Genomic DNA, 18,751 nt, shown 5'->3' on the forward strand with positions numbered 1-18,751 from the left:
TAAGATCCATGTAAGATATTTCTCTCCTTTTTAATGAGACTGGCTTTTCCTGAGGAACGGTTTGCTTGTCTTTTCATGGGCAATGTGAATTTTATGCAACTTTCCACACTTCCTCTTCTATTCTGGCTCATCAAACTTAGAACCAAATTGATGCCCCAAAATTTAGTAAGCATTTGGCACAATAGCTTGTGTGCTCTTGTTCCACTGAGTTTTAAAATTCCTATACAATCTGTCTTTTCCATGGCTTGGACATTATATTTGGCTTCAGTTAATTGAGATCTTTTCTTCTCTCCATTATACACATGTGACAGTCTCAAGATCACAGGGATTTTGATTGGCCTCTGACCATGACCTGTGGCTGGGACTGTGTGCTCAGCACTACCATGCCACCCCTCTCTCATGCTGACCTCCACACACCACTGGGTCCCAACACCTGAATTGAGAACTATCTAATTTATTTTGAGCTGTCAAGCCTTTTGGAGAATCAGGCAGGGGTGAATACAAAAGCTTATCATTCATTTTCTTTTCTTTCTTTTTTAAAAAATATATTTTTATTGATTTCAGAGAGGAAGGGAGAGGGAGAGAGAGACAGAAACATTAATGATGAGAGTCATCGACTGGCTGCCTCCAGCACATTCCCCCCCTGGGGACCAAGCCTGAAAATAAGGCATGTGCCCTTGACTGGAATCGAACCTTGGACCCTTCAGTCTGCAGGCCGATACTCTATCCACTAGCCAAACCAGCTAGGGCATCATTCATTTTTATATAAACAAATCATCCTCAACTCACTGTATTCTTATCAAAACCTCGGGAGGCAGTTATCATCATCTTTGTAAAGAGAAAATTAAGGCTCCTAAATGTGTTTACCAATGAGAAAGGAGAGAATTGGGAACAGGATCCAGCCTTAATTCTTAATCAATCTAGTTCTTTAGCATTCATATGTCCAAATCATTTGTTTGTTCTTTTATTTCATTTAACTGGAAAACATATTAGGTGTCAACTAAGAGCCAGATATTGAGCTAGTTTATGTAAGACATGGTTCCTGCTTTCAAGTCCAGAGGGAAAATAGTCAATGACAATATAGTGAGGTAATGTGATAGAGAGATGAGATTAATGTGAATGGTCATCAAAGATGTATTAAACTTTCCTGTAGCAATGTGTTGGGGAAGCTGGGAGAGAGAATGAATTAGTTAATGGGTGTGTTGGTGTATAGGAGGTCACCCTGGGGGAAGTTCTAGAAGAGATGATGCCTGACTGACTTTCAAAGGATGACAAGAGGCAAGTGGGTGTCCACTGTGGATAGAGCTGCAGGTGCAAAAGCACAGAGGCATAAGAAAGTATAGCTCCCCAGGACTGATGCATAAATTAGCATTCCCCTGGCTACTTAAAAAATTTTTAAAAATATATTTTATTGATTTTTTACAGAGAGGAAGGGAGAGAGATAGAGAGCTAGAAACGTCTATGAGAGAGACATATCGACCAGCTTCCTCCTGCACACTTCCCACCGGGGATGTGCTCACAACCAATGTACATGCCCTTGACCGGAATCGAACCTGGGACCTTTCAGTCCGCAGACCGACGCTCTACCACTGAGCCAAACTGGTTTCGGCTGACTACTTAAAATTTTTATAAACAGTCCTTCATTTCACTTTCATCAAAAACAATGGTTAACTATATTAGAAAACAACTTCTTACCTTAATATTGATTATAATATCAGGTTTCAAATCTAGATTTTTAATTAAGGCTATTTGCTGCAAAGTAGTCAAGGCCTCCTCTGCAAGTGTTGGTATTTCAGTGATAATATAACCTGTAGGGTAAAATATAATTTTTAAAGTTTTATATTACCCATGTGAAATCATGGAATTATTATTATTGCTTTATAAAATATAATCCAATTACTGATGAACACTAATGCAAGGGATGGTACCTGCAACAGAGGTACATGCCCTTGACAGGGAATCAAATCTGAGACCCTTCGGATCCACAGACCAATGCTCTAACCATTGAGAAACTGGCCAAGGCTCCTGATTTGGTGTAGGATAAAGAATATCCATAATTATCCTAAAGACTATTAAAATACCCTTTCTTTTCCAATTACCATTGTGTGAAGCTGGATTTTCTTCATGTACTTCAACAAAAACAATATACTGCAACAAACTAAGCAAAAGCAGATGTGAGAATTCAGCCAGGTCTTTTCTTAAGCCAGACATTAAAGAAATTTGAAAAAATACAATATCACTCTTAACACTAAATATTTTGCCTTGAATAATACGATTATTTTTATAAAATATGCTATTTATGTTAACATGGAGCTGTTTTTTAAATAAATATTTTAAACATTTTCTAGTTTTAATTTCTAATAAGGTAAATACCGATAGATATAACCCATAAGTAAAAGCTCCTTTGGAGCCTCAACAATTCTTATAAGTGTAATGGAGTCTTGAGAACTTCTATACAATGCCTAGAATACCATAATAAAAAAAGCTACTAAGCATCTGTTGGTAAATGAATAAACGTGTTTCATAAGCCAACCTCAAAATCCTCACTTAAGAAAGTATAGATCACAATATTTTATTTTTTAAAAAATCAGATCAACAACTCCCATGGTAATCCAAAACCTCATTAAATGTGTCAGTTTCTCCTAAACTTTTTCACTTTACTTTTTGCCTCTATGCATTGGATGCTATCAGAGAAGCAACCCTAAACAGAAAGGGAGATCTGTCATCTTGGCTTTGGATATATGAGTTATATCATGATTCTCTCCTGTTTTACTATAACCCTTAGTTTCCAACTTGGCTTTTGCTTCCTCATTTGTTCCTGCTGTTGTCTTTGAAACACTTTGAAAGAGAGGTGGCATCCTGAGGCATTCATTCTATTTGAGGCCATTTTAATGAGCCCAAGGTACCACTGCAGAAATACAGGCATGCACGCAGCTGCTCTTGTCTCAGGAACCGAGCCAGGCCTTTCTTTGCTTGCCTCCTCCTGCTGTTCTTGCTTTTTTGCTTTCCTGTCTCAGCACTCCCTAGTTTGGTTTGGTTCCCATCATTCTCTAGTCCTCACTTGATTAACAGCTTCTTTTGAACTTTTTTTTCTAAGACTTTGACCAGTGCCTCCTCTGGGAGCTGATGGCTGGTGTTAATGTCCAGGTCTGACACATCACAAAGGTGGGTGCTGCTGTGAATGAGGCAGCTTGATCAACCCTAGATTGAATTCAAGCCAGCTCACCCCTCCCATCAAATAATTCCAAAGCCCCTGTTCAGCACCTGTTGGAATGCAGGGAGACTCCTCAGGCCCACAGTCAGCGGGTAAGCTGGGTGAACAAACTGAAGCCAACCAATAACTAGAGCCAGAAGGTAAGCTGGGGCTATTCTCATTTCCATTCCTGCCTGAGAAGTGTGGATTAATACGGAGAAACCTAAATAACCCATTGGCAGAATTTAGTAACCAAACTCAGGGTGAATGGGAAAACAGTCAGCAGAAGCTGTCAGCACTGTGAGAAGGACCACAGCAGATTTTTGAAGCTTTTGCTGAAAAACACAATGCTAAAAGAAGACTGGATCATATGAAGTTAATTTGTTTTTACAAAAATATAGTATACAAAATAAAAACAGGTAAATAAGCAAAACTATCTGAGGTACTGAATTGAATTCAGGCCCTGGGACCTGTGCCAGGGCAAAAGAAAGAGCAACTCCAGACATTGCCTCTGCCTCAGACAAAGCACAACTTTTTTTTGTTTGTTTGTTTTTTTGTTTAATTTTTTAAAATTGATTTTAGAGATAGGAAAGGAAAAGGCTAGAGAGGTAGAAATATTGATGAAAGAGAAACATCGATGGGCTGCCTCCTGGTTCATGGGCCCATGCTCAACCACTGAGCCACACTGGCTGGGAAAAGTACAGTTTTAACGCTGCTCTGATAACCACCAATGTACAGAAATAAACATACCAAAGTGAGCGATTTCTAGGGAGTTGAGCTTCTCCAACATCAGCTTTATGAGAAGTTCATCTGGAATGCTTTGACCACTGAACAGCATCGATTGCAACTAAGAAAAGCAGATATTTTACATTACTGTATAATGTACCTGTGATACAAAGCTTTAAAAAAATAACTTTGAAATTTAGATTTGTTTACCATAACTCCTGTTTCAGTATCCTTGGTAATATGTTCTTCCAAAATTGTTAGAGCTGAAATGTATTCAAAATATTAGCACAAACTGGTATTAGAATTGTCAAATTAAGAAACACATTTGTGTGTTTTGTAACCGGTAACGAAGATTAACATTTGCATATCACTTTTGAGTATACGGCATGTTTATACACATTATGTCATTTAAGCCTAACCAAAGTGTTGAGGCAGCAGAATATTTCCCACAGAGAACCCATCTCCACCATCTTGGGGAAGCTAACTTCCTAAACACCTCCGTGCCTCAGGCGCTTATGCCCTGAATAATATGCAAGAGAACGTGAGGATGACATGAGGTTGTGTATATGATAATGATTTGGAAATTATGAAGTACTGCACAAAAGTATCTGGACTATATTATTTATAACCATACCATTATAAAACCAGAGCACATTAATTTTGTATGCTGGTTATATAAAAGGAAAATATGCATCAAGAAATGATGAAATAGATAAAAACTGATAGAAAAAGTGATCCATTTGCTAAAATTTGAATGTGTTTCTTTTTTATTTTTTTTAAATACATTTTTATTTTTATTTATTTATTTTTAAAAATAAACCTTTATTGTTCAGATTATTGCAATTGTTCCTCTTTTGTCTCTCCATAGCTCCCTTCTACTTGGTTCCCATCCCTCTGCCCTTACCCCCCATCCTCACTGTCCTCATCCATAGGTGTACGATTTTTGTCCAGTCTCTTCCCACACTCTCCACACCCTTTTCCCCTTGAGGACTGTCAGTCCACCCCCTTTCTATGCCACTGATTCCATTATATTCACCAGTTTATTCTGTTCATCAAAGCTGCCCTCGAGTTTCACCTGCTGCCAGACAGTCCAGTTTTCCCCGAATGAGTCTGGGTTCCCAGAGTCTTGCCTGGAACTGGAGTTCAGAGTATTTTTTTTTTCACTTGATTTTTAGATATGTATTTGTTGTTCATAATTTTTATCTTTACCTTTTTCTTCTTCTTCCTCTTCTTAAAGAATACCTTTCAGCATTTCATATAATACTGGTTTGGTGATGATGAACACCTTTAACTTTTTCTTATCTGTGAAGCTCTTTATCTGCCTTCAATTCTAAATGATAGCTTTGCTGGGTAATCTTGGTTGTAGGTTTTTGCTATTCATTACTTTGAATATTTCTTGCCACTCCTGTCTGGCCTGCATAGTTTCTATTGCAAAATCAGCTGACAATCGAATGGGTGGTCCCTTGTAGGTAACTAACTGTTTTTCTCTTGCTGCTTTTAATATTCTCTCTTTGTCTTTTGCTCTTGGCATTTTAATTATAATGTGTCTTGGTGTGGTCCTCTTTGGATTCCTTTTGTTTGGGGTTCTGTGAGCTTCTTGGACTTGTAAGTCCATTTATTTCACCAGGTGGGGGAAGTTTTCTGTCATTATTTCTTTAAATAGGTTTTCAGTATCTTGCTCTCTCTCTTCTTTGGGCACCCCATAATTCTGATGTTGGTACACTTGAAGTTGTCCCAGAGGCTCCTTACACTATCTTCATATTTTTGGATTCTTTTTTCTTTTCCAGTTGGGTGTTTTTGCTTTTTTGTATTTCAAATCTTTGACTAGGTTCTTGCGATCCTCTAGTCTTCTGTTGAATCTCTGTATAATATTTTTTATTCTAGTCAGTGTATGCTTAATTTCTAGTTGGTCCTTTTCGCTAAACGTATCAGTCTTTTCTAGAAAATTCTTTAAAAACCTTATAACTGTGGTTTTGAACTCTATATCCAGTCATTTGCTTTCCTCCATTTCTTTCATTTGTGATCTGTTTCTTTGTCTCTGCATTTTGGTTGCTTCCCTGAGTTGATAGAGTGGCTTTGTGTGCTGTGTGTCCTATAGGGTCCAGTGGCTCAGCCTCCCCAGTTACCTGAGGTAGACACTCTTGGTGCACACCTTAATGAGCTGTGTGCACAGTCTTATTGTAGTTAAGCCTTGATTGTTGTTGGTATCACTGGGAGGAATTGTCCTCCAGGGCAACTGGCTGTGAGGATAAGCTGTGTCTACTCTGGGAGAACCTCTGTGCTGGAAACACCCTTATGAAACAAGACTTGCAAAAGCCTCTGTGCTCAGCTTCTACTTGGTTCCCATCCCTCTGCCCTTACCCCCCATCCTCACTGTCCTATGGATGAGGACAGTGAGGATAGGGGGTAAGGGCAGAGGGATGGGAACCAAGTACAATAGAAGGGAGCTATGGAGAGACAAAAGAGGAACAATTGTAATAATCTGAACAGCTTGGATAGGGCAGAATCTCAAGCTGGAGCAAACATCGATGGATTCCCATCAGCTCTGTCCTAAGAGGCCCCTGTGTTTCAGTGTTCCTTGGTAATCACTGCAAGCAACTCTGAGAGAAAGCCACCCTCGAGTTTTGCCTGATGCCAACAGTCCAGTTTTCCCTGAATGAGTCTGGGTCCCCAGAGTCTCGCCAAGAACTGGAGTTCAGAGCTGTTGGGAGCTTTTGTCTCCCTCCTGATTGAGAAAGCCAGCCACGTACTCAGTTGCCAGCCCTCTCTGCACACACGTGCCTCTGTACCTCTGCCTTTCGTAGCTCCTGTGAGTCTCAGTATGCTTTTCTCCTTCCTTCTAGTTGTAGAATTTCCACTCAGCCAGCCTTTCTGTGATTCTGGATGATGTCTGTTTTGTCTTTTAGTTGTAGTTTTGAAATTGTTGTGCAAAGCAGAAGTTTAGGTGTTTACCTATGCTGCCCTCTTGGTTTCTCTCTTATTGATTTTTAGAGAGAGGAAGGGTGAAGGATAGAGAGATAGAAACATTGATCAACTGCCTCCGTACACTACCTACTTGGAATCAAGCCTGCAGCCCAGGCATGTGACCTCACCAGGAATTGAACCATGACCTCTTGGTTTATGAATCAATGCTTAATCACTGAGCAACACCAGCTGGGCAAGTGTTTCCTTTTTAAGAGGAAATATTCCATCCCTTGCAGGAAGATATTCTGGGATAGAAATGACAACGGAGGACCTAGGAGCTATATTATGCCCCTAGATGCTAATAATCTATAGAACATTTGATATTTTTTAAGATTTCATACAAATAAATTTTTCAATCAAACAGGAAAGTTTTAAAAAAATTTGTATGTTTATTGAATTGTTCCCCCCCAAAAGTGTATCCAATTTCACGAACAGCCCATGGAATGTTCATTTCATCAATTCTTGCAAACAATGATTATAGAAAGTTTAAAAATTTACTGCCAACTTGATAGGCAAATATGGATCAGTGTTATTTAAATTAGCATTTCTTTGAATAACAATGAGGTTAAACTCCTTTTTTCTTATATTTGTCTATTGTTGTTTCTACTTTTGTAAATTGTTTTTCTATGAGGGCATAATTAGTTGTATTAATTAACAGAATATTATATATAAAAACATCTATCCTTGTCTTATATATTGGAAAGAATGTAAGTCAATTTATAAATAATTTTAAAAATTTATCACTGAAGATAATTAAGACCTGGAAAATATTCCCAAGAGCAGTTGTGAGTTTCTTCTCTTTTCATTTTTCATAGGAAGACATTCCAAAGACACATATCCTCAACAGTTCTAAATTATAAAATCAGAGAATTGGAAGCAGAAGCAATAGAATGGAGTCAAAGACCCTTTATAAACCCTCCTAAATTCTATGAACAAAAATTAGGACTAACTAGTTTTGTTAGGGCAAAACATGTTTGATGTTATTATCAAGATAATTCACTGGGATGATAGTGATGTATGATAAAGCAAAATGTTAGTCACAGGTTATATGAGTGTTCATTGTATAATATTTGAAAGTTATTATACTAAAATATTGGGGGGAGGGTAAGGAAAGTAAAATTTACCTTCTACACGAATACATTTCCATTCTTGTGCTATATGACGGGCTAATGTTGTCTTCCCAACACCCTTAAATAGAAAGATTATTTAAAACTCAGTAAAATAGCTATTTGCTATTTGCCAGTGGAACAGATATTCTAATTTTAAAAGATTCTATTGACAGTTATTATTATCAAGTAAACTATTTTCCAAAATAAATGAAGAATATACCCGAAAAATTAGGAAGCTGTACCAAAGTGATATTCCACCCATTAAACACTTTTGAATATCAACTTTTATAGTTTCGATTATAAATCATTGTGATTATATTGAGATTCATCATTTTATTTATTTCCTTCTAGAAGTTCATAATCATGAATGTTTTGAGTCTTTCATTTAGTAACTTTCAATAGAAAAAAGTCTTTCTTAATGAACACCTTAAAGTATCATACTCTGAAGATAAAAGATCACTTTAATGAAGTATCAGTTGCATCTGATTACTTTCACTGTTGATTTTTTAAACTCTGTTATGTTTTTAAAAACATAATAAAATTATTGGCAGGATCCAGCCTTTGGCCTCTGCTGTTCTGAAGCGGCTCTTTAATTCACCATCTCTGGCCCCCAAATGGTAGCTACCAACTAGCTCTGTGGCTGAACATAGCTCTCATCTAGAGGGCCTTACTAGACTGCTTAGAAAGGCAAGCTGTCTTACAACAACCATTTTTGGTTTCTTCCTGTTTTGTGGAAAGACAATGCGTAAGTCCACTGACACACTGTGCCAAAGGTGAGGCACCTTGCCTCCCAGTAGCTTTAGATATTAATGGGAGAACCTCCCATTTGTCCTAATATTGTCCCCCCTTCAAATAGTAAGTTACGTAATGTCTAATCACTGGAGTGTATACGTGAAACTAATATAATAATGTGTGTCAACTGTAATTGAAAAATAAAAATTATTTACACATGGAAAAGAAAACAGACCAAAAACTGGCCAAATTAACTAAGTTATTAGATACTCTAGTAGGTGTTTAGGAAGAGAGTGTGAGGGTCTGGAGTGCTGTCATGTTCAGTGTCTCTATCTGAGGGTGTGCGGTTCATGCAAAACCACCCAGGTGTATATCTAGGAGTCATTTTCTGTATGCTTATTATCCTTCAATAAAATGTTTTTTAAAATTATACTAAATAAATTAGAAGTGATAACTTACTGGTTTCCCAAATACAACAAAGCAAACAGGTTTAGATAACATAAAGTTTTTTTCAGCTTCATCTTCATTAAATATATCCACAAAAGGATATTCTTCTATCTTCTCTTGAGAAGTCATAATGCAAAATACTGTAATAAGAAAGAGTAGGATTATTAAAGTGTCTAATTTAGTTGGAATAGGTAGGTAGGCTAGGGAGAACTAAAATACCCTATAAATTTACTTAGCCCAGAAGCCATTTCATACCACTAAATACATGGTTTTTGCTAATAATTGGAAATAAGTTAAGCTCATGTATTAAAATAATAATAGGGTCTTAGTTTGAGATAAATAGCAAAATCCAGTTATATGCTGTAAAAAAGCTAAAATAAAGTTTTCTGAAAGACTAAAGGAAAAAATACATATATGTACACATATACATATATGTTATGATGTTGCATTTTTTTAAAGATCAAATTGAATATGTTATACATATACACGTATCTATTTTTGTATGTCTTTGTATGTAGGGACTATCCATGGCTCTAAAATAAATCCCAGGCCAAAACCGGTTTGGCTCAGTAGATAGAGCATCGGCGTGGGGACTGAAAGGTCCCGGGTTCGATTCCGGTCAAGGGCATGTACCTTGGTTGCTGGCATATCCCCAGTAGGGGGTGTGCAAGAGGCAGCTGATCGATGACTCTCTCTCATCAGTGTTTCTAACTCTCTATCTCTCTCCCTTCCTCTCTGTACAAAATCAATAAAAATATATTTAAAAATAAAAAAATAAATAAAATAAAATAAATCCCAATTAAAATGAGAAAATACATAGAACTGAAAAATAATGAGCATAATATATACCAAAACTCATAAGATATAGCTAAAGTAGTATTTAGAAGCCTTATTTACATTAGAATAGAAGAAAGTCTGACAATAAGTGCCTAACTTAAGAAGTTTGAAAAAGTAAAACAAAAAATTAAAAAAAATTTTTAAAAATAAAATAAAATACAAATGTTTTATAAAGAGGGTCAACAAAACGAAATTGTAGTATTTAAAAACATCTGACAGTAAAATAACTGTCAAAACTGATAAGAAAAGAAGAGATATAGATAATAAAAGAATATCATAACACAGTTATCCAAAATATATTTTAAAACAAACAAAATGGATAAATTCTTAGGAAAATCAGTTTCTTAAGGGAAAAAAAGAAAAAGAAAAACCTAAGTGATTCTTTAACCATTAAGGAAATGGGGTCAGTAGCTAAAAATCTTCCCACAAAGAAACCAGATGGTTTTATTAAAGAGCTCCATGTCTTACAATCTTATAGACTCTCTTTCAGAAAAAAGGTAAAGTGTAGACTCCCTACATAAATTATGGGTTTCATATAACCTCCATACTTAAAAAAGAGAATAGTGTGAAAAAGCATAATTATGTGCCAATTTCATTCATGAACAAGATTTTTATTTCAGAGAGGAAGGAAGAGGGAGAAACATCAGAGATGAGAGAGAAACATTGATTAGTTGCCTCCTACATGCCCCTTGTTGGGGGATTGAGCCTGCAACCCAGGCATATGTCCTGACAGGGAATTGAACCCTGACCTCCTGGCTCATAGGTTGATGCTCAACTACTGAGCCATGTCAGCTGGCAAATTCGTGTTTTAAAATGGTAAATTTGTGGTTATTTGTTATCCTATCTAATAAAGAAGGAATATGTTAATTGAACATTACACAATTGCAAAGATGGTGGTGCCCACAACCAATAAGGAGTGAATATGCTAATTGACTGCCATGCCCTCAAAGATGGTGGTGCCCACAGCCATAAGATGTCAGCGCTCATGCTGAAACCGGTTTGGCTCAGTGGATAGAGCGTTGGCTTGCGGACTGAAGAGTCCCGGGTTCGATTCCGGTTAAGGGCATGTACCTTGGTTGCGGGCACATCTCCAGTAGGGGGTATGCAGGAGGCAGCTGATGGATGATTCTCTCTCATCAATGTTTCTAACTCTCTATCCCTTTCTCTTCCTCTCTGTAAAAAATCAATAAAATATATTTAAAAAAAAAGAGAAAATAACAGACATCCACTCATCCAAGTGAATTCTGCAGTGAATTCAGCGCATAGAGAAATTTGTTTGATAATAATCCCTTTATTAGCTTCCTTCACTTCCCTGTTGTTTTCGGGAGTATTCCGCATAGGAGCTATTTGAATTCAAATTTTTGTCTCAGGATCTGTTTTTGGCTGAACCAAACCAAGACAAAGTTCAAATAGAAATGCTTATTTATAATATAATGATTGAAGACCAGAATTCAACAGATATTTTAAGAGTTGTTATCCTCAATAAAAACATTGTGCAAATATTTAACTCATTTTCAGAAGAGTTGGTTTCCATTATAAATGGAACAGAACTAAATATTTTCCCACAGTTAAAAGATCCAAATCAATGCAAAATACCAACACTGACCCGGTCACCTAACTAGTTCTTAATAAAAGGAATACCAAACTGTGAAATAAAATTTAAAATGATTGTTTTAAAAGTTTTGTAATTTTTCATCTTTGAATTTATATTATCTCTAATGTCATATAGTTTCTAATATCACATTATGTGTTTATACTATAATTTAATATATATGTTTAAAGCACCCTTACAATTTTAGCAGTTGGAAAACCCTGGGTCCTGAGGGTTACATGGGGGCCCACTCCTGGAATATCTTGCACTCTGCCTAGGCTAGATTAGCTGCCACTCCAGTATTCATCTTATGTTCTCATAGTAGGTGCTCAGTAAATGTTTGTTGAATGAAAAATTTGTCTCCGAAAGGGGAAAATTTTTTAAAAAGCGGGATTTGTGGAGATTCCGAAGTTTACTTTTGCAAGAAAAGAAACTAGCCCCCGCAGGAGGTGGGATGCCATTCAATCTGTACCAAAATGCATTGGGTCAATGAACTATCACCCCTACTTACCTGGCCGCAGCGGACCCCAGCGGACCCCACAGGTGGGCTACAGCCGCCTCGGGGACCTCTCGGATCTGTTGAGCGGTTGCCCGGGGAACCCCCGAGGCGCAGCGCGCAAGGAAGCTTGGGAGGGGACGGGGAGGGTCCTGAGCTCCGGGCTTGGTGGCTTGGGGGCGGGGCATCGGCCGTGGGGCTGTAATTCTTTTTTTATTAAATTTTTTTAATAGATTAAGGTATCACATATTTGTCCTCAACCCCCCATTCCAATCTCCCTTCCACTCATGACCCCACCCCCCCTATTGTCCTTGACCACTGGTTAGGCTCCTATGTGTGCACATAAATCCTTTGATCTCTCCCTTTTATCCCCACCCTCCCTTTGAGGTCCAGCAGTCTGACCCACGGCTCCTTAACTCTGGGTCTGTTCTTGTTCATCAGTCTATGCTGTTCACTGTGATTTATTTTAAATATTCACTTTTGTACCTAAATTTGTGTTCATAATTACAGTACACTGCTTTCCGCAACTATAGGAGAGGGTACATGCATCGCCCATTTATGCTCGCTGCACTGCACGGCGGCCGCTGGACCCTCCCAGCCCAAGTGTAGAATTTACAAATGGTTAGCCTCGGGCACAAATAGATGGCAAGCCCAACGCGGCCAACTTCAGGTGATTTAAAAAAAGTCCAGAAGCATACACCCGCTGGACGATAAGGGTAAAACAGGCGACAAAGAGATGTGAGGGGCAAACACCCACATCAGCGAAGCACCCTCCCAAAGCAGGTTCCCAGGAAAATAAAGGCAGAAGTAGACAGGAGGGGAGAAATAAACAGACCCACTTGGGAATGGGTCTGTCTGCAACTCGGGGAAGCGCTTCAAAAGAAGCAACCCAGTTCCAATCCTTCCCTTTTTCCAAAGGTTAGTCAGACAAGGGACTCAACGGACTTGGCACCGTCTCCGCCCATTGTTTCCCTTCCGCCCGCACCAAAGATGGCGCCCTTCTCGTCCTCTCCCAGCAGCACGCAGGCATGGGAACCCGGCCTCTCTAGGGTACGGCCTCTCTCTATGGTACGGCCTCTCTAGGGTGCAGCCTCTCTATGGTACAACCTCCGACCCCGCCCCGCTGGTCCTGGGGTGGGGCTTGCCTGGAGGTGGGGCATCGGGATCCGGAAACTCGGGGCTGAAGCCTGTCAAATGCAAATTTATCTTTATCTTTAGTGCCCAGGAGGTGATCATCCCGGCTGGACCTGGTGTCTAGGGTCCGAGGTGTCTTCTTTCTGGTCTTTTTGGGGCGATCCGGAGGCTGTGGCTATTTGGGCTGCGGCCTGGTGCCCTGTCGTGGGGGCTCCTATTTGCGGGGGCCATGCCCGTGGCCGCCGCCCCCATCATAAGCTCCGTGCAGAAGCTGGTTCTGTATGAGACCAGAGCTGTGAGTACCCGGCGCCTGGGGTGCGGGCGGGAGGATGGAGGGCGAGTGGGAGTGGACCGGAGGGCGAAGGTAGCACCCCCTTACCCTAATCCCAGCCTTGGGGAATGGGCTTTGCATCCAAGACTCTGGTGCTTTTGCTGGTACGTGTTTCCACGGAAAAGATGCGGTTGGAACACATGGGAAACAGGTGCTTGTAGCATCTCAGACCATGTTCATGATGTTTTGTAGGAGTTCCTGAATTCTTTTAAACTTTCAAAAAGTTTATTCGAGTTCTGTGGTTCACTAGTTACAGTACAGGCATGGGTACTGCGTGGTTGGAAAATAAAGCATAGCTTTTCTAAATTGGGTTTTAGGGTCTGTGTTTAAAATTACACTTCATGACAGCAAGATTGCATAAAACAAGATTTCTTATGCGATGGAACGTCTTGAAAAGCACATTAAATGGAACTTGGGTTGTCTTCATTAGATAGAGTACAAGAAGGTACTTAGCAGTTTCTCAGTTTTATCATGGTCCTGATAGCATGTCTGCCTACGGTCATCATTAGTGTAGAAGCACTGTTGACCCCAGATGAACTTTGCTTGGATCCAGACCAGAAGATGAAATTATCTAATATGGGGCATTTGCAAATATTTCGTTCTTTGAGTAGAGTCATACAGAAGTATTGTTTTAACATTGAAGCAAAACCTTCTGCTTTCTGTATAATGGGCTGGTTAATGGAGACGTAGGATAGATTAGTTAAAAAATATAAATACTATACCGAAATTTCACCCCGTTAATAAGCAGAGCATTCAAGAGCCCTGGCTGAGATGTTAGTGTTCTTTCTAAATCACAATTAGTACCAGAGAGCTCGTCTGCCCCAACCTTCAGTGGTCCCCATTCTGAGGAGAATAAACGCTGGATTCCTTAGTTTGTCATTAAAAGCCATATATGATTGGTCCTCAACTGGTCTGTCCAGTCTTATATCTAATTTAATATCAATCCAGCAAACATTTACTGAGGATTGGATATGTTCTTTGCTGTGCCTTATTCTTCAGTAAAATTGTATTTCTTTCAACTTCCTTTCTCTGTGTTTGCTGTTCTTTCATCTTGTAATGTCCTATCCCTTCTCCTCTTGGCAAAACTGCTGGTCCTCATAGCGGCTACAGTTTATATATACAATATATATTGATTTCTGAGAGAAAGGGAGATAGAAATATCAATGACGAGATAGAATCATTGATTGGCTGCCTCCTGCACATCCCCTTTTCGGGATCGAGCCCCAAACCCAGGCATGTGCAAATCCAACTGTGACTTCCTGGTTCATGGGTTGACCCTCAATATTGAGCCACACCAGCTGGGCTTACAGTTTTTTTTGTTTTGTTTTGTTTTTTTTAACTCATAGGATCTACTTAGTTGCCATTAATTTTATACCTTTTTCTAAGTTACTGACATCCCTTAACCTTTAAGCTTATTTCTCAAAAAAAATCTTTCTGCTTATATCTTTGTAAAATTTTCTTTCAGTTAGTGGCTTGCCTATTCATTTCTTAATGACAGTTTTCTTCAGCTTCTTGGAGGTATAATCAACAATATGTAAAATATTTAAAGTATACAATGAGATGATTTGATCTATGTATACATTATATTAATGATCTTCCAATGTGCAGGCGTTTTAAATTTTAATAAAGTCTAACTTATCTATTTTTTATTTTTTTTCTTTATGATTAAGGTATTACATATGTGTCCTTATCATCCCATTGCCCCCCACCCCCACCCCATGCATGCCCTCACTTCCCTGTTGTCTGCGTCCATTGGTTTGGCGCATATGCATGCATACAAGTTCTTTGGTTGCTCTCTCCACCCTCCCCTACCTTCTCTCTAAGGTTTGATGGTCTGCTCGATAGTGCGGGGAGGATGAGGGGCAATGGGAGGATAAGGACACATATGCAATACCTTAATCAATAAAGAAAAAAAATTAAAAAAAAGAATCAACTTTTGACTTTGTTAATTCTTTCTGTTGTTTGTTTTTTATTTCATCAATTTCTGTTCTTAAGCTTATTACTTTCTTTCTCTTATGCGTTTTGGATTAATCCATTCATTTTTTTTTCTAGCTTCATAAGGTAGACATTTAGATCATTGACTTAATTTTTTTCTTTTCTTTTTTTTCTTTTTTCTTTTTTTAAAAATATATTTTATTGATTTTGTACAGAGAGAAAGGGAGAGAGATAGAGAGCTAGAAACATCGATGAGAGAGAGTCATCGATCAGCTGCCTCTTGCACACCCCCTACTGGGGATATGCCCACAACCAATGTACATGCCCTTGACCGGTATCGAACCCGGGACCCTTCAGTCCCCAAGCCGATGCTCTATCCATTGAGCCAAACCGGTCTTGGCAATTTTTTTCTTTTCTAATAAAAACATTTAGCCCTAGCTGGTTTGGCTCAGTGGACAGAGTGTTGGCCTGTGAGCCAAAAGGTCCTGGGTCTGATTCTGGTTAAGGGCCGGTTAATTTCTCCCTGGCCTGGCCCCTGCTCAGGGTGCGTGAAAGAGGCAACCAATTGATGTGTTTTTCTCATATTTATGTTTTTCTGTTTTTCCCTTTCTCTTCCACTCTCTCTAAAAGATCAATGGAAAAATATCCTTGGGTGAGGATTAACAAACAAGCAGAAAAACATTCAAATCCATACATGTAAATAGGAGAATAGTCAAAAAAGACTATGGAGTAAGTATTAGCCTGAACAACAGATTAAGTACTATATTCTTATATGCAAAAACTTTTGTAAATTCGTTTAAAAAAGAACACCTGACAAAAAAAGGACAAGGGCACGAATTGGTAATTTGCCAAAAGGAAGTATGTTTATGAAAAGATACTCAACTTGCTATTAAGGCAATAAAATGAAAAAAATATTTATATTTTTTATGTGTTAGAATGGCAAAGGTTTGAAAGATTGACCAAAGTCGCCGAAACCGGTTTGGCTCAGTAGATAGAGCGTCGGGTCCCAGGTTCGATTCTGGTCAAGGGCATGTACATTGATTGCGGGCACATCCCCCGTAGGGGGTGTGCAAGAGGCAGCTGGTCTATGTTTCTCTCTCATCGATGTTACTAGCTCTCTATCCCTCTCCCTTTCTAAACTCCGTGGAAAATCAATAAAATATATTTTTTAAAAAAAGAAAGATTGACCAAAGTCATTGCCAGTCAGTATGTGAAAGAAACCGCATTCTTGTTTTGGCTGGTGAGAGTGTATTAATTGGCGATGAAGGAATTAGGGCACACATTAGAAAATAAAAGAGACAGTGGACAAGATGGGCCGTCTCTTGTCTTAAGCCTTCATTTAGAAGGCTAATTGGGTGAAGTCCAGGCAGTCATGGTTATCTGTGCTTGGAGGTGGAGTTTGTGGAGTGTTTGGAGTGGCAGGTTGGTAGACAGCATGCAGGAGGTGTAGTTATCCCCTTGTGAAGGGTCTGCTCTCTCCTAGACTTACCTGTTGGCTCTGGCACCCAGCACCTTCATGCTGCCCTTTGGCTCCTGTGACCCCTCTCTGGCCTTTACCTGTCCTGTGACCCAAGCCTACAGGTAAATAAACCCAGGCCAGATCCAGCCTTAACACTCGTGCAGCTCAGTGCAACTAGGAGCTGTCCATAAGAAATTGAATAACCTGAAGTTATCATGAATGAAACAGCAGCTTGCTTCATATGTTTTCCAATGTACAGCTGTTGGTTAATGTCTGATGCCCTAGGGGTCTTACCATTGCAATAAGTGACAATATAGCAGTTGACTTAAAAATCGGTAGCTAAACAGAACGGTGGCAGATTTTTGTGTCTGCATGTGTATTTTGTAGGAATGAGATTTTAGGACAGTCTTTATTCCTGCTAGTTCAAAATTGTTTGTAGCTATGTATGCAGGTAGGTATGCATTTATTTAATTCCTGCCTTGTTCCAAAGAAAGCGTCTTCTTCCTCCTCACCCCAGTCATACAAAATAGAATAAAGCAAGTAAGAACCGCATCATGAGGAATACAGCTTGCTTAATTAGCCTTGATATTAGCCTTGATCTGGGTAATTAGGGAATGGAATAGAACAATATAGAATGTGGTTGGCTAAGGGTTTGGCGCAGGGGACTCAATCATGTAAGTGGGAGGGAGAAACATAGTTGATTTGGAAGGTGTGGTTGGAAGTGCCCAAGTTTCACACTTGTTTCTGGAGGGGACTGGAAGCGTCCCCATCAGTAAAGCTCTGGATCTATAAAGAGTGAATTTGCAGACATCCCTTTTGACTGTCAAGGGCCCATTTCCCTTTCTGGGCTGCATTACTGACTGTGGGATTGCTGGGATAAGTGGAGAGAGAGGTCTGAAATACTGCTAAATTGTGAGAAGTCACTTCATGGTGATCTTTAAAAGCATCATCTTTATTCTGAAAGTTCAAGTGAAGGTTAACATGAATTGAAGCTGACAGACAACCTAAAATTTCTTCTTTTACAAGAAGGCTGATTTTCTTCCCTCAGATAAGAAGTGAGTGATTAATTAGTCTATCGTTACAAAGGGAGATAATGTTAGTAGATACTGAGTTTCTTATTAAATGGGTTATCTATTATATTCCATTTGGAGTTCATGTACATATTTTTGAAACACATTCATCTTATGTAAATTCACCACTGTTAAAGTTATATATGAATTTTTAAGCATTTTCTTGAACATTGTTGCTCTGCGTTCAAATGCTCAGATCATTTTCCATCTTAAAGGGCATTTTACCACTGGTTTTGCCAGCTCTCTTCCCCCAACACATCTGCAAACACATAGAGGTGTCCCGTCCCCCCCCCGCCCCCCCCCTCCGAGGTGGTTCATCTGCACCTTCATGTATGAATGCATTCAGGCTATCCAACTGACGCAAGCCTGATTTATGGAAAACCTGTATATTTCAATTACTGCTCTTTTTCTGTTGCTTTTGGGGATTTTGTTTACCTCCCTTTCCACCTTCATTATTTGAACTTCAAACTGCTAGTACTTGAGATGTCCTTTCTTTCTTTCTATAATTCCTAGTTCCTACTAAGAACTTATAATGAACTAGAGGCCTGGTGCATAAAATTTGTGCATGGGGGAGGGGGGTGTCCCTCAGCCCAGCCTGCATCCTCTCCAATCTGGGACCCCTCTTCAATCCAGGACTGCTGGCTCCCAACCGCTCACCTGCCTCTGCCTGATTGCCTCTAACCTTCTGCCTGCCAGCCTGTTCAACCCCTAACCACTCCCCTGCTGG

General features: G+C 39.2%; 2 protein-coding genes across 2 annotated transcripts in view; one reads left to right on the forward strand and one right to left on the reverse strand.

The window, feature by feature from the left end:
* Window positions 1-13,041, reverse strand: part of AK9 (adenylate kinase 9) — a 102,642-nt gene extending 89,601 nt beyond the window's left edge. Inside the window, exons 1-6 of the mRNA XM_084889871.1 lie at window positions 12,111-13,041; window positions 9,184-9,311; window positions 8,008-8,071; window positions 4,130-4,182; window positions 3,944-4,040; window positions 1,696-1,808 (exon numbers count right to left, since the gene is read on the reverse strand). Of these exons, the coding sequence (XP_084745997.1) occupies window positions 1,696-1,808; window positions 3,944-4,040; window positions 4,130-4,182; window positions 8,008-8,071; window positions 9,184-9,300 (444 nt within the window). The 5' untranslated portion in view covers window positions 9,301-9,311; window positions 12,111-13,041. The remainder of the gene's footprint in view (window positions 1-1,695; window positions 1,809-3,943; window positions 4,041-4,129; window positions 4,183-8,007; window positions 8,072-9,183; window positions 9,312-12,110) is intronic.
* A 184-nt stretch (window positions 13,042-13,225) lies between these two features.
* FIG4 (FIG4 phosphoinositide 5-phosphatase) overlaps window positions 13,226-18,751 on the forward strand; it is a 79,866-nt gene continuing 74,340 nt past the window's right edge. The window contains exon 1 of the mRNA XM_084889872.1: window positions 13,226-13,524. Coding sequence (XP_084745998.1) covers window positions 13,459-13,524 — 66 coding nt within the window. The 5' untranslated portion in view covers window positions 13,226-13,458. The remainder of the gene's footprint in view (window positions 13,525-18,751) is intronic.

Source organism: Pipistrellus hanaki, assembly GCF_964339955.1.
Source record: "Pipistrellus hanaki genome assembly, chromosome: 7".
Taxonomy (NCBI): domain Eukaryota; kingdom Metazoa; phylum Chordata; class Mammalia; order Chiroptera; family Vespertilionidae; genus Pipistrellus; species Pipistrellus hanaki.